General features: G+C 44.8%; 2 protein-coding genes across 8 annotated transcripts in view; one reads left to right on the forward strand and one right to left on the reverse strand.

Moving 5' to 3' along the window:
- Positions 1-508: 508 nt before the first annotated feature.
- On the reverse strand, positions 509-7185 carry UBIAD1 (UbiA prenyltransferase domain containing 1). Of its 4 annotated transcripts, none has more exons than XM_032131626.1 (3): positions 6834-7185; positions 5505-6057; positions 509-4594 (listed from the first exon to the last, which is right to left on the reverse strand). In XM_032131626.1, the coding sequence occupies exons 1-3, from the start codon at positions 6846-6848 to the stop codon at positions 4107-4109; spliced, it is 1056 nt and encodes a 351-aa protein (XP_031987517.1). In that variant the 5' UTR covers positions 6849-7185; the 3' UTR covers positions 509-4106. The 4 variants fall into 4 exon arrangements, with proteins under 4 accessions (XP_031987517.1, XP_031987518.1, XP_031987520.1 ...); XM_032131627.1 differs by lacking the exon at positions 6834-7185 and adding an exon at positions 6524-6550; XM_032131629.1 differs by lacking the exon at positions 6834-7185 and adding an exon at positions 6232-6442.
- Positions 7186-7417: 232 nt separating this feature from the next.
- MTOR (mechanistic target of rapamycin kinase) overlaps positions 7418-14397 on the forward strand; it is a 64553-nt gene continuing 57573 nt past the window's right edge. For 3 of the 4 annotated variants that reach the window (XM_032131527.1, XM_032131529.1, XM_032131528.1), the window contains exons 1-9: positions 7497-7541; positions 8610-8773; positions 9156-9264; positions 10560-10792; positions 11147-11347; positions 12072-12206; positions 12625-12900; positions 13226-13334; positions 14146-14332. In XM_032131527.1, the coding sequence (XP_031987418.1) occupies positions 8654-8773; positions 9156-9264; positions 10560-10792; positions 11147-11347; positions 12072-12206; positions 12625-12900; positions 13226-13334; positions 14146-14332 (1370 nt within the window). In that variant the 5' untranslated portion in view covers positions 7497-7541; positions 8610-8653. Of the gene's footprint in view, positions 7542-8609; positions 8774-9155; positions 9265-10559; positions 10793-11146; positions 11348-12071; positions 12207-12624; positions 12901-13225; positions 13335-14145; positions 14333-14397 lie in introns of all 4 variants that reach the window. The other variant, XM_032131526.1, reaches the window with a different exon arrangement.

Genomic DNA, 14397 nt, shown 5'->3' on the forward strand with positions numbered 1-14397 from the left:
CATCAGCAAAGGCTTTAAAATTTAAGAGCTGACTGGCTTCCTTCAAATGCCCATTTCTGCCAGTACCTGCCTAGGCCAGGAGCATCTGTCCAGTCATAATCTGCACAACAGAAATTCATCTGCAGCCATTTATCTTTCAAGTACCCTTACATCAGCAGAGACCCAGTGAGATACAACCAAACACTAAAATAACCCTTGCAACAGGTTCCCATAGAGAAAAGGCGCTGCAGCAGCAATGGAAGAGCAACGCTGCCATCTGCAGACACTCAGAATTACAGCCTCCTTATTTGGGAAGATCAGCCCATGTATCAATGCCATGCTGTCCTGCATTTTATCCTTTGTAACTACCTCCAAATGCGTTTGTGGAGCACACTGCACCAGTGGCCGAGGCAGGAAAATTTCAAACCGTGCTTTAGGCTCGTTTATGACACATACGGGGGAGGCATTATGCTGTCATAGTTCTATGGAGCAGTGACCATGGCACAGGAAAACTGGCAGAACAAACTGGTGAGGATGAAGAAGTTAATCTTTATTAAAGATATTAAAGTTCAGCTGAAACCTCCTTACAAATGCTGAACAGTACATGGCACAAAAAACTGCATCAGAGAAAATTCTGCACATTGATGAATATACCAGAACTACTCTAAGTCTGCCGTTAGTAGGAGATGATCACTGCTACAGAACTGTTTGCCTTGTGATAGGGAAGGACAGGACTATGTGATTAATAAAAGGACTTTTACACACAAAAAAAGTATGATTTTTCAGGCAATTATACTATAAACGTGGCAGATGAAGACCCTCTTTTTTTCGTGACCATGTTTTAATCCATGTGCAAATATACAACTTGAGTAATATAAAAGAATCAAACATAATTAACAGACTAACATTCAGACAGCTTATTGGGTAAGAAGAAAGGCCAGGAGGTGCTTTAGGACACATTAACATATGGGCTACAGATCTGTTCATCTACCAGTGCACACTCATCACACTGCAATACAGCTCATCAAGAGAGACCTGAAAGAAGTTTCTAAAGTTTATATTTGGGGAAAGTAGCATGAGACAGGGAAAAGTAGAGTAGGGGAAGAGACCCAGCATCTTCATCACAAAGCAAACCAATAAATGAATCTCTCTTACTACTCAATGATTATATGTGAAGATTATTTTGGCCTAATTACATTGGTTAAATCACCCTTTACGTTAGTTCGTATCTAAAATGTTTTCTAGTACTAATAAGCTTTTTGGAAAGCACACAGAGATAAAGCACTTTTTACTTTCAAAGCTCTCTATTATGTCAGCTCAGCATCCCTGTGAGGTAGGCAAAAATTAGCTGTTTTCTGAGACAGAAGTTAAATGACTTCCTCAAAACCATGGTGTAGTGGTTTGGTTTGCTAAACCATGACACATGGTGAAGAATGTGTTAGTTATTACTAATATCCTTAAGAACCTGAACGATACTGTTTTTCAGAGGGAATTGGAAGTAACCAGCATCTGGAGTAAGGAATTACAAACTTTTCATCTCAGTTTTACTATTAAAATACTTTGAATCCCCCCTATCTTGGAAAGTGTTCCACACACATCTTTTTGTACTAATGAGCTGTTTCATCTCAGTAACAAAAAGCACTGGTCCTTTCCAGCCCTAAGTAGACATCCTACCCAGGCAAGGGTAGCCAAGATACAATAAGAGTTACGTACTCTACGGCACCAATGACCTTCTCATCATTACAATTACGGTTATCAAAGATACAAGCCAAGTTACTTTAAGGAATTTATCTGGAGTACTCTAGTTTTTGTAAAAGAAGTAGAGAAAAGGTAACTAACCATTCTTTGAAATGGAAAGCTATTCAAAACCAAGCTGTCATAAAATGAAGCACACAGCTGCTACAAAGGGCAGGATTAACCCAGTAGACCCACATATCCCCAACTGCAAGGTTAACAGGTTTGTCAGCTCAGCCCTTATCCCTACAAAAGCTTTTGGTTTGCAGAAATGTGAAATGCGTATTGGAGCCAGGCTCTTCTTCATTCTGTAGGTCCACAAAGAAGCAACAGTAGAAACTCTGTTGTGTATATCTGCATTGAAAACAGTTTCCAAAACCTTCTGGATATCCCCCTCCATCCATCTGAGCTGAACTTTTGCATTTTCTTCTTTTATTTTTAATCCTAACAAGTATTTTGCTGTAGAAAGCAGTTGCTGAAGCCCATCTCTTCTTGTCCTTTGCCTATCCAGATTAGAGAGATCATGATCATCTGCCCATTTTAATAAATAAAAGATGAAGTTGTGGCTCTTTAAACAGGCCCGCAAAAACTCCTTCCCATTAACTTCAGCTCAGATGTAACTGCTGGGTAACACTGGATAACATGAAGCCATAAAACCAGTCTCTAAACAGCTGTACCATGTAATCTGGTACCATTAACTCAGCTTTACTGCTGTCAGTACAACCCACTAATGGGACACCTGGCTCTTCCAGAGGGCATAACTTACCTATGACAGATGCAGGGTAACACCATGTGAGTTTATTGCTAGTTTATTGCTCGTGTGTAAAAGCCCTTCATACAGTCGTTCACATACACACTTGTTCAAAAGCAAGGCTGTGACCTGGCACCACCAGCTCTAGTTCAACACCTGTGTCAATTCCTCTGAGCTTTCCACAGCTCCTGCAAACAAGCTTTTCACTAAAACCTGTGTACAGGTACTAAATAAAACAGAAGAGAATTCAGTTGCCACTAAGTAATATGGTACAGATCAAATCCTTCTTTGGACTGGAAGGCACATGTTTTCCCCATTATGTTTAGCATGTTTTTCACACAGCTACATAACTGCTGAAACAATAAATTCTCCAAAGGGCCACATGAACAGCAAGTGGCAAGATCTGCAGGAGAAAACAAAGCAACACTGTAAGGTATAAAGGGGGGAAAAGTTGTGGGGAACTTCCCTTCAGTGATCTCTTAATTGTGATTCAGTGACACAAACTCTGGACTCCATTAGGAAAAATCATGTTAACAACATTGGTTTCTTCCCATTTCCAGTCCTTCTTTTTATGCAGAGCCAATGCAATAATTCAGATTTGTTTTTTCTAACACTGTATCTTTCTTCTTTGCTGAACTTGGCTTCTTAGAATAAGACATTTCAGTATAATGCTGTGGGTCTCTAAAATAGCAGAGAAAAACAAGTGAAAAAAAAATTTTTTAATCCATTTGTTTTCCACCTATGTATCCATTAATCCATAGCTATTCAGAGAAATCTGGCACTTTGTCAGCTCCCCCTTAACTCAAAACCTGTCATTTCAGAGAGTAAATTCTAAGCAAACACCAAAATGGAAACCATTTGTTTTTCTACCCATTGAGGGCTTTACAGTTGCATGGTTTGCATTTACAGCTTCAGCTTTTGTAGCACAATACAGATTTACTGGTTTTGGCTTAAAGTTTGTGCAGTGGTCTAATCGTGCTCCATTTTAGCACCACAACCAACAGAGATTTATAACTTTGAAATTTCCAGACTATATGGAACAAGCAGAAGCAATAGTTCATGAATCAGTATCTAGCGCATTTCAGGGGGCTTGGAAATAAAAGCTCAAAATTTGGTTAGGAAAAACAAAACAAAAATTAAAACATACAACAGATGAAGATGAACTATGCTTACAGGAGAGTGAAGTAATGGCATCTACGTTGTGATGCTAAACATTTGGCAGTGTTTTCTGATTCCCACAGGGGAGCCACTGAACTCCTTCACCATGGTAAGAAAAGAAGTGATGAGCAATCATTGTGCTTGTGAAGTGAATGGAGAGTGTGACCTGAGGCTCTTTCATTGAACTGAAAGTGAAAAAATTAGGTGGCAAAAGGATGAGGTTCTTTAAACATTTCCTTGACCTTATGTCACCTTGCTCCTCAAAGCAAAGCCACACAGTTCACCCTTTCTGAAGAACTGATGAATCACTTTTTTTGAAGTCTGCTGTGTAAGCTATCCAAGACCAGAAATCATAACATTCACTATCAACAGTGCAAGGTGGTCTTTCTATTCTTCTCACTGTCCATAATGGGTCATTTACTCATAACATCCACTGTTAATTGGCATGACTAGTGAATAATGAGGCCTGACTCTACAGCTCTTTTCACAGTTTGGGCAGAGCACCAGCAGGTGCCAATGTAATGCCAAAAACATAGAAAAGCCCCAGCAGGAGATTGAGTTTGGCTGTCCGCTGAGGAATTTTGCTGAAGCTCTGACTCCGGAACTGTCTTTCCAGTGAAAATGCCATTGGGATGGTGAGCAGTGGCAATGCCATGCTGATGGTATAGCGTGTGGCCAGCACACAGAAGATCAGGTAGGGCAAGAAGAGCAGCACGGTGTAGAGAACATAGGAGAAGGTGGGGCCAATGAGGATGGCCAAGGTGACAATTCCCGCCTGCTGGTCCGACTCCATGTCCCGTGTGTTGTTGCTGTGCAGGATAGCCTCAGTACTGAGGGCCAGAGGGACAGCGTAGAGCAGGGGTGACACAGACAAGTAACCAACCTGCACTGCATGGGCAAACATGACAGCCAGGGGCCCAAAGGTGATCAGGATCACCACATCACCAAGCGCAACGTATTTAAATCCAATTCCTGTGGCAAGACACAAGAATAAAATCAAGCATCATCAAACAATTCAAATGACTGAAGAGAATGGATGACATAACAGTTCAGCCTCTTCCTGTAGGAATATTGCCAAACAACCAATACACATGCAGCTATGGACAAGAAACATATTATCTCCTTTATGAAAGATAACAAAGGAAAAGCAGTTTCTGGATTTCTCCAGACAAACAATGTAACAAAAACTAAGGGCCAGGTTTTAATACCCATCTAGAAGTACCTGTTTCTGCAGAAATCTATGGAAATAAGGTACAGTGTGATCATGCATACTACAAGCTGATCCTGAAGAAATACAGGAAATGCTCAGAACAAAATGCAAAACTGACAAGGCTCTTTCAGGGAAACCCACATAACTGAAAGTCTGGCAGTTTGAAACTAAGTTGTTTGTTCTTCTCCTAGTAATGATGTTTGTATCTATCCAACACAGGAAGACACAAAAATATCCTTGTCTTATTAAGAAGAATCACAAACTGTTCAGCATTCATAGTGAAGCTTCATCTAAAGAGTAACAAGAAAACGTTCCAAAACAAAGTAACATTCCCACCAAAGGAAAGAAAATACGCCACTAGCTACACTGCTAAAGGATATGAGATAAACATCACAGAAAGGTTCAGTAATAGTTCTGACAAGCATCTAAAGCCATGTATGTAAATAATAATGCCTCAACACCACTATCCAGCTGAAGATCTTAGTATGACTCTTCCCACAACATTCAGTTGCAAAGAATGCAAGTTTATGTACCAGTACTTCAAGAAATACCACAAACATCTAATAGCAGTGCACTAGATAGATCACGTGTGTCTTCTAGAAACCTTTGACAATTCAGCTGATTCTATCACATCTACATTCAGATTCACAACAAACGGGATGCAGCACTTACCTCCGGTATAAAGGAAGGAGCTGGAAAGTCCTCCGAAGTAAATCAGGGCCAGGTGCTCCAGCTTGAGCGTGGAGACAGCATAGAGCCCAGCAGCACAGATACAGCCCACAGTGTAGAGGAAGACTCCAAACCGTACTACATCCTGCGGCTCCAAAATCTGGTCCACCAATGTCCTGTCATCACTTTTCTTGTGATCGATGCCTTTGGAAAAGTCATAGTAGGTATTCACCAAGTTGCCGGCCCCATGCACAGCCAGGACGGTCACGGCGCTTCCCACCAGCAACCCCGGGTCGAGTGCTCCCTCGGCCCGGTACGCCAGCGCGCTGCCCAGCGCCACAGGGGTCAGAGAGGCACTGAAGCTCCAGGGCCGGAGCGCTAGCACATAGGCTGCACACTTGTGTCTCCATCTGCCGGGGGCGGCCCCGTCAACGCCCGCCAGCGCCGAGCCGCTGCCGTTCCTCTCGTTCCCGCGAGGGCTCTCGGCGCTGATACTGATCTTCTGCACCAGGTCTGCTGGTCCCATGCTCGCCCCGCCGTCTCGCAGCAGCAGCACCTAGAAGGGAAAGGGGCGCGCGTTAGCAGGGCGGCAGGGCCCGGAAGGAGCGAGGGGCGCCGCCGCCATAGCACCCCGTGGGGGAGGCGAGAGTGCCGCCATTACCCGCCCTACCACGACCGCCAGCCCGCCCGGCCTCGCCACCCCCACGGCCTTACGCGAGGGGTTCCGCACCCGCCGGCACCTCCCGATGTACAAATTAAAAGGAAAATTAAGCGGCCCACGGCGTCACGCGCGGCGGCGAGGGGTCACCCCGCAGCACGCGCCAGCACCACGATTCACGTCATAGCCGCCACGGAGCGCCCGACGCCCGGCACAGACACAACCGCCCTTGCTCTGTCACGGGCAGCCGGACACATTTCAGCGGAACACACGGGGCACGACATGGCAGCGCCCTGCTTCTTTTGCGCATGCGCAAGGCGCACACAGGGCTTACACCCGGGACATGGTTTACGCTGGGAAGGACCTTAAAGCTCATCTCGTTTCACCGTCTGCCATGGGTAGGGTAGGGACACTTTCCACTGTCCCAGGTTGCTCCAAGCCCCGTCCAACCTGGCCTTGGACACTTCCGCGGATGGGGCAGCCACAGCTTCTCTGGGCAACCTCTGCCAGGACCTCCCCACTCTTACAGGAAGAACATTTTCCTAACATGTAAACTAAATTTCCTCTCTTTAAGTCTGAGCCCATTCTCCCTTGTTCCTGGTGAAGAGTCCTTCCTTGGCCTCCTTGTAAGCCCCTCCAGATACTGGAAGGCTGCTCTGAGATCTCCACACAACCTTCTCTTCTTCCATAGAGGAGATGCTCTAGTCCCGTCGCTCCACCATGTGACAGCACCACACAGCTCGCTGTCACTTGCTAAGGGTGCCTCAATCCCATTGTCTGTGTCGCCGACAACGTTGTTTAATACTATCAACCCCAGTACCACCCCTGAGGGACACCACTCGTCCCTGGTCTCCATGTGGACAACCGCAACTATTTACGTGCGGCTATCCAGCTAGTTCTTTATCCATCGAGTGGTCCATCCGTCAAATCCATCTCTCCCCAGTTTAGAGACCACGATGTCGTGCGGGACAGTGCTAAACGCTTCGAAGAAGCCCAAGAAGATGATGCCGGTTGCTCTACTCCATCCACCCATGCTGTACTCCGGCCATAGCCGGCGCCTCACGGAAGGGCGGAAGCCGGCATCGGAAAGGTGTGCCTACTGAGCAAGCCCAGCCATTCTATTGGTTAGACATACTGCCAGTCATTAATGATTGGCTTGATGATTGGTCGGAAGGCGATTGTCCTTGCGGTTCCTTGGGAAAGGGGCGGAGCTTTGAGCTCTTCTTCCCCCTTCCTCTTTTTCTGTTGGTCAGAGAGGATGCCGATCACGGCGTTCCTGGGAGCCTATTGGCCAGCAGCGGCTCGCCGGCCCTGCAGGAGCGGTGGCGGGGCGGGCGCGGGGCCCGGAGTAGGGGAGCCGGCGGCGGCAGGGGCGGCGGCGGGTGAGTGAGAGCGGCGGTGCCTCTTGTCATCGTCGGATCCCCTTCCCCTCACCTCCCGCTTCCTGCCCGGTCTGACCTTGCCCGAGCCCCCGGCCGCGCGGTGGTGCCGCCTGCGGCCCCGCCGGCCGTGCCCGCCTTCCCCCGCCTCACCCCTCCCTCACTCCCGGCCTGCGGAGCTCCCCCCCCGGCGTCGGGCCTGCCGGGTCCTGTCCGCCGGGTTCTGTGGCCTTGAGGGAATCCCAGGCACGGACACCGGGCTGGGGCGATGGGTAGCAGCAACCCCTGGCTGCTCTTTGATCCGGAGAGCCTCTCCTGGCTCCTGCCAGTAGCCATCTCACCTATGGTCCCGCTGGATGTCTGTGACCGCGTGTGGAATATTTGGGGAGAAGCAGTTGAAGTTCTAGTGTCAGTGCTTGGTTTGGTCTTATGTAACCTGAATATCGGGGGGGGGGGGCGTCAAGCATCTAAAATATTTTTAACGTAAAGAAAGGCTCCTGAGAAAGTTTGTTTATGTGTTATGCTAGGAAACCCCCTGTTGCAATGATTGGTGTTGCTATAACTGGACTTCCCATCTCTAAATATCTTCTGGAGGATGTAACACTTGCCAGGCCCTCAGTACTGTCTTCCTTGTGTTGGTGTAACACTGAGATTTCTGTGGAGAAACTTGGATGAAAGTGTTCAGGGAGGAGTCAGATATGATAGTGATATAATCCTGGGAATGATTGTGCTTACTTACACTAGGTAATTGCAAACCCTAGTTTGACCCTGCTGTTTTTCAGCTCTTGCATGACCCTTGATTTAGGATTAGATCACCATAGGGCACCTGACCTACTGCAATGTATTTTGGTATTTGAGGAACTAGAGAGCAAATAGGCTGGGGGTCAAGATATGTGGTAATACAGTTTTATCATGGAGTGTAAGGCCTAAGGAATACAGTCATTACTTGTAATTTTATGGTCTGTTGACACAGCGTCTTTATGTATATTTTGGAAACAGTCAGGAGGGACAGCCTTAAGAAGGAAGCTCAAAGATTTCAATTCAAGCAGTAAAAAATATGTCTCTCTGAAGAATTTACAGGAATTGATGCCCCTGAGCCCCAGCATACTACCACCATGTCGGGCACTGTGTCCATTCTCCAGCAATTTGCCAATGGCTTGAAGAGTCGCAGCGAAGAGACAAGGGCAAAAGCTGCCAAGGACTTGCAGCATTATGTCACCATGGAGCTGCGTGAGGTGAGTGCCGCAAATGGGATTATTTATCCTTGTGTATCATGTGAGTGTAGAGCATGGGCTGGGTGCCTTGGCAATGGAGATTTTTGGAATATGGAAGCTGGTCTTAGAGAGGAGATGGGGCACAGCAGGGAACTTATCTTTGCCCCCTGGCATGTAGGAGAGGTGAGCGAGTTGGGGACACAAATGGGTAGTCAAGTACCAGAATAAGTAAGCTTGCTGCATATAGGGCACAAATAAGATAAACAATTTTGAGTTCATAAAGTATGGTTGATTTAATTTCTTTCTGTTTAAGTGGCATAAGAAGCATTGTCTTCATGGAGGTTTTGGGGCAGGAGGGAGGGAGAGAATGCTGAAAGCTGATTTGAACTTTTTGCTTTTACAGATGAGTCAGGAAGAATCTACCAGGTTTTACGATCAGCTGAACCATCACATATTTGAGCTTGTCTCTAGCTCTGATGCAAATGAAAGGAAGGGTGGCATTCTGGCAATAGGTGAGTAAAAGCACATAATTCCTCTGGTGAATTTTCTCTTCATGCAAATATCTTTAGGGACAGATTTTCAAAAGGAATGAGCTTTAATACACCTGGCCTGATGTCTGACAGCTCAGTATGCTGGGTGTGTTCTAGTTGCTGGGCTCTGAAAATCTGTGTGAAGTGTCAGCATGGGAGCTGCTGAGGGTGGCTGAAAACCTGGTGCTTAATGGGCCCTGAGCTCTTCTGGGAGTTGAGCATCAAATGTGAACGCTGAGCATGTGAAAATTTTGTTCTGGAGTTGAGCTGAGAAGACTTTTTGCTGCCCATTTATATGTATCAGGGTAGGCTGACTTTCTCAACTCTTTTCCATCTGCAGAGATTGATTCTTGTTATTTAAATTTACCTGGTTCCATAACAGCAGCTTCCATCCCCAAGAGGGGCTCACATAGCTTGTGCTTTGATTCTGATCAGCCTCTCCATCAGTGGCTCTGTCTGTGTGTTCACTGTGAGATTGCAGAGCTGCCTGAATCCTCACTATTGGGGAAGTCAGCTTGCATAAATACTTTGCCTTCCAAGCAAGTAGCCTGTATTGTAGCAGCTACTTCTTTAATAGTCAAAGAGATGTTTATGGTTTAGGTTCATAGACATAATCATCCAATCCCAATGTTTGAAGGCAGCATAAATGCCTTAGAGAAATCTTTGTTAATAACATCAGATCTTAAGCTGACAGTATCACTTTTGAATTGTTTCTGTGAATTTAGTGATGTTGAAAGGTGCCAGCTTGACAACCCTGGACACTGACGGCCTCTTTATCTACAGAGCAGCTACAACCCAGACCCTGGCAGCAAAAACTTCTGCCATGCTGGTGCCTGATGAAGTGCCTCCACCCTGGCCAGGAGAGACTGTCTCTAGGGCTGAGGAGGAGATAATTTCCTTGGTCCATTCAGTCTTTGGCTTTTCTTGTGAGGTGGACCAGCCATAGTAGTTGCATGTGGATGGATGCTTTTCTATTAGGAATGGGTCTGTGACCCAGGGTGAATTATTTTTTTCTCTTTTAAAACTAAAAATGGGGAAAATCTATGAGGCTACCAGATGCATTTTCCTGCTCACTTAAAAAGTTCAGGCTCAAAAGAATGGTGGCCCTTTCCTATTGCTTGATTTTTTTTTTTTTTTCTGTGGATTTGCAGTTTAGGAGGACTTAATGGGAATCTTTAAGCAATGTGTAGGGAATACTGGCTCTCATCCAGGGATTACCTACTGTCTGCTTCACTGACTCTTGGGGAGAACTGCAGCATTGCTCCCTTTCTCTGCAGCAAGCCTTATTGGTGTTGAAGGAGGTAATGCCACCCGTATTGGCAGGTTTGCCAACTACCTGAGGAACCTCTTGCCATCCAATGACCCCGTTGTAATGGAGATGGCTTCCAAGGCTATCGGGCGGCTTGCAATGGCTGGTGACACCTTCACAGCTGAGTATGTGGAGTTTGAGGTGAAACGAGCTCTGGAATGGCTGGGAGCTGACAGGAATGAAGGTCGTAGACATGCAGCTGTAAGTGATCCCTTTTTTGTTGTCATGGGATAGTTGGGATTAGTGAACGGTGGTAGGAAATATGCACAGAAATCTGCAGAAAAGCTTTTGTCAGGATGGGAATGGCTGCCAATCCATGTCTGAGAATCTTTAATGCTCTCATGGCAGACATAGTGCTGCTTCATTGCTTCTCCATTAGCCCAGTGACTAATGAAGACCAAGACACAGTTACGCTAGGAATTGTCAGAGTGTGGAAATGGAAATAGCTCACAGACATCAACAGTCTAAACAAATGGTACTACACTGTAAAAGTGATGAGGTTTGTCTCTGTGTGCTCATCTTCCAAACTGTTACTGTTTCCCTCCACACCTCCAGGTTCTTGTCTTGCGTGAGCTGGCAATCAGCGTGCCTACCTTCTTCTTCCAACAAGTGCAGCCATTCTTTGACAATATATTTGTGGCTGTGTGGGATCCCAAACAGGCCATCCGAGAGGGAGCTGTTTCTGCCTTAAGAGCCTGCCTTATCCTCACCACACAACGGGAGCCAAAAGAGATGCAGAAGCCCCAGTGGTACAGAGTAAGAAAATAACTTTGTTTTGAAGCAGCCCCTCATAATGCAAGGAAGATGATGAAGTGCCAGTTTTCAGAAAAGCTGGCTAAACTAAGAACCTGTGTCACCTTTGTCAGTACAAACTGCCTCTCCTTCAAAGGGTTGAAAATATAATGGCTTCCAAAGTGAGTAGTTCCTTTAGCCTACTACTGTAAAAGTAAGCAAGACTTAACTCCTTCAAGAATATATTGTTCTGTCTGCACCTCATCTTCAGCTGTTGAACTTGACCTAGTTTTACAGTCATGCAGTTATCTAGTGTCATCTCTTACTAGTAGAGGGTTTTATTAGTGTAGATATAACGTGAGTGAGAAAAGTAAGAATTCTTTTGCCTGAACCTTTGCTTTGCTGCTATTGCCACATGAATTCAAGCTTTGTGATATGAAATAAGTTTTGGACACTGCAGTCAAATGTTGTGAACTTGGATTTCTTGTAATCAAGTAAATGCTGCAGATACTGATGAAGCTGATACCATGCTGTTTGATTAGTGCTGTTGAAAATGCTTTGCAGCAGTGTCCACAACTTCTGGATGAATCAGAATTTTCGTGTGTTATACTTCTGTTATTACTCAGTTGAGGTTTGTGGCTACTCTTGGAAAATTCAGAACATCAGTAACTCTTGACTGGCAGTACTACCTCATTCTCACAGGCTTTGTTTCTGCATTATCACAGAGATTTTTTTCTTTTCCCCCAAGCATACATATGAAGAGGCTGAGAAGGGCTTTGATGAGACTTTGGCCAAAGAGAAAGGAATGAATCGTGATGACCGAATCCATGGTGCCTTACTGATCCTCAATGAGCTAGTGAGAATCAGCAGTATGGAGGGAGAGGTGAGCAAAGGAACAAGGTGGGGATTGATTGAGAGTGTATAGCAACTCTGCAGTCTGTGGAAATATCCCATAGTGTTGCAATGGGGTTGTTGGGTGGAAAACTCATCTGAACATGGAGTTGAGCATTAAAGTGTGTCAGAGGAATAACAGGGACAAGTTTGGGCTGAAGAGGTATTAATCTCCAATAGAAAGGCTATTAACTTGATTAAATACAAGGAAAAAGATTTTTCTATGGAATGAGGACTCTGTTGCATGTTGGATACCCAAATATTTTTGCTGGATTTTACTCAGTTGATCTTTTACAGCCATTTGGATATTGATTATACAGGATGCTATTCAGGAGATTTGGGTAGCACTGTACTGGGAGTGTCTTATTCAGTTACTTTTTATTTTTTTAATGGTTCTCTACTTTGCCCAGCGCCTTAGAGAGGAGATGGAAGAGATCACTCAGCAGCAGCTTGTGCATGACAAGTACTGCAAAGACCTGATGGGCTTCAGTACCAAGCCTCGCCACATTACTCCCTTCACGAGCTTTCAGTCTCTTCAGCCATCTCAGTCAAATGCTTTGGCTGGTCTTCTGGGGTACAGTGCTCACCAAGGAATTATGGGTTTTGCAACCTCACCTGTCCCAGCAAAGTCTACTTTGGTAGAAAGTCGATGCTGCAGGGATCTAATGGAAGAGAAATTTGATCAAGTAAGTGTTTGTTCTTCAGCTTGTCTACCAACATTCTCAACATCTGTTCTTGCAGAGGAATTGTCCTCTGTGTGCTTACTTAGCAGGCAATACTGCCTAGTATTGAACTGAGCCTTCAAAATTCAAGAATTATATATATCATGACTTTGTCATTGTCTTTCTTGGGGCAAGTGATTTACTTCCTTTGGAAGCAGTCTTAATTATCCATTTCTTTGATGGACTCTGAAGCCAAATGTCAGTAGAATGCCTAAAAGCACAAAGGTAATAAACATTTGTGCATTACTGCCAATGGCCATCCTTCAAAGCCTAATCTATTTCCTTCCAGGTCTGCCAGTGGGTTCTCAAGTGCAGAACCAGCAAAAATTCTTTGATCCAGATGACGGTTCTCAATCTGCTACCACGGTTGGCAGCTTTCCGTCCTTCAGCATTCACAGGTGACAAGACAGATGGTTGGATGTTAGAAATGTTGCTGAATTTGGGCTGGAAGTTATCCAGCTCTCTTTGGTCCAGATGAACTTGTGCAAGCAGTGCAGCACACCACATGTGGTTCTTGTCAGATGAGCACATTCCTCTGTGGGAGGACAGTCTTTTTTTCTCAATAAGTGTGACTTGATAGCTGATGCCAAATTGTTGCTCTGATGAAGAAAATGGATTGAAACCTATTGTCAGAATTTGGTGATCAATACCATAAGATATAAAGACCTTCTTTTTTTGTTTTCTCCTCAGTATGTCAGACTTAGAGGAGAATTCTCTCTTGCTCTCACTCAGTATATCCCAAGTATCAGTAGAGTTCTCTTCCTTTTTCCCTGTTGCATATGCTAGGAAATACCTGCCAGCTTTAAAACAATTGATTTATCAAGCAATTTTAGGAGAGTATCAGAGTTGGAGACAAGTCACCAAGATGCTCTTAGTGGGTTGAAACAATCTTTGTGTTAATTACTCCAAATTTCCAGTCAATCGCTATGAAACCAAGATGCTTGGCTCTTACATGTATATAAAACCTGTTGCACTGGGGGTGTTTTATAGCTCTTTTATTCTGGTCATTTTTCTTTTTAAAAACAAAGCCTTCTGTAGTTTGAAATTTTTATTATATGGTGACATATTTGCCACTGATCATGTCATCAAATTTAATATGACTATGTCTGTTTTCTAGTTTTAAACTTGTAAAAGTTTAGTTGCAAATGTGATGCAACTGTATAAACCTAAATGAATTCTCATGTCTGTATTGTTTTCTATTGTGGGCAGCTGATCAGTATCTTCCAGACACCATGAATCATGTTCTCAGTTGTGTGAAGAAGGAGAAGGAGCGAACAGCAGCCTTCCAGGCCTTGGGTTTGCTTTCTGTGGCCGTGAGGTCTGAGTTTCAAGCTTACCTGCCAAAAGTCCTGGAAATCATAAAAGCAGCTCTTCCCCCAAAGGACTTTGCCCACAAGTAAGTATGTGAAAGTTAGAGGAAGAAATGGAAACACTTGCTCTTTATATAATTTTTGTAATGTG

This window comes from Corvus moneduloides, chromosome 22 (assembly GCF_009650955.1).
Source record: "Corvus moneduloides isolate bCorMon1 chromosome 22, bCorMon1.pri, whole genome shotgun sequence".
NCBI classification, from domain to species: domain Eukaryota; kingdom Metazoa; phylum Chordata; class Aves; order Passeriformes; family Corvidae; genus Corvus; species Corvus moneduloides.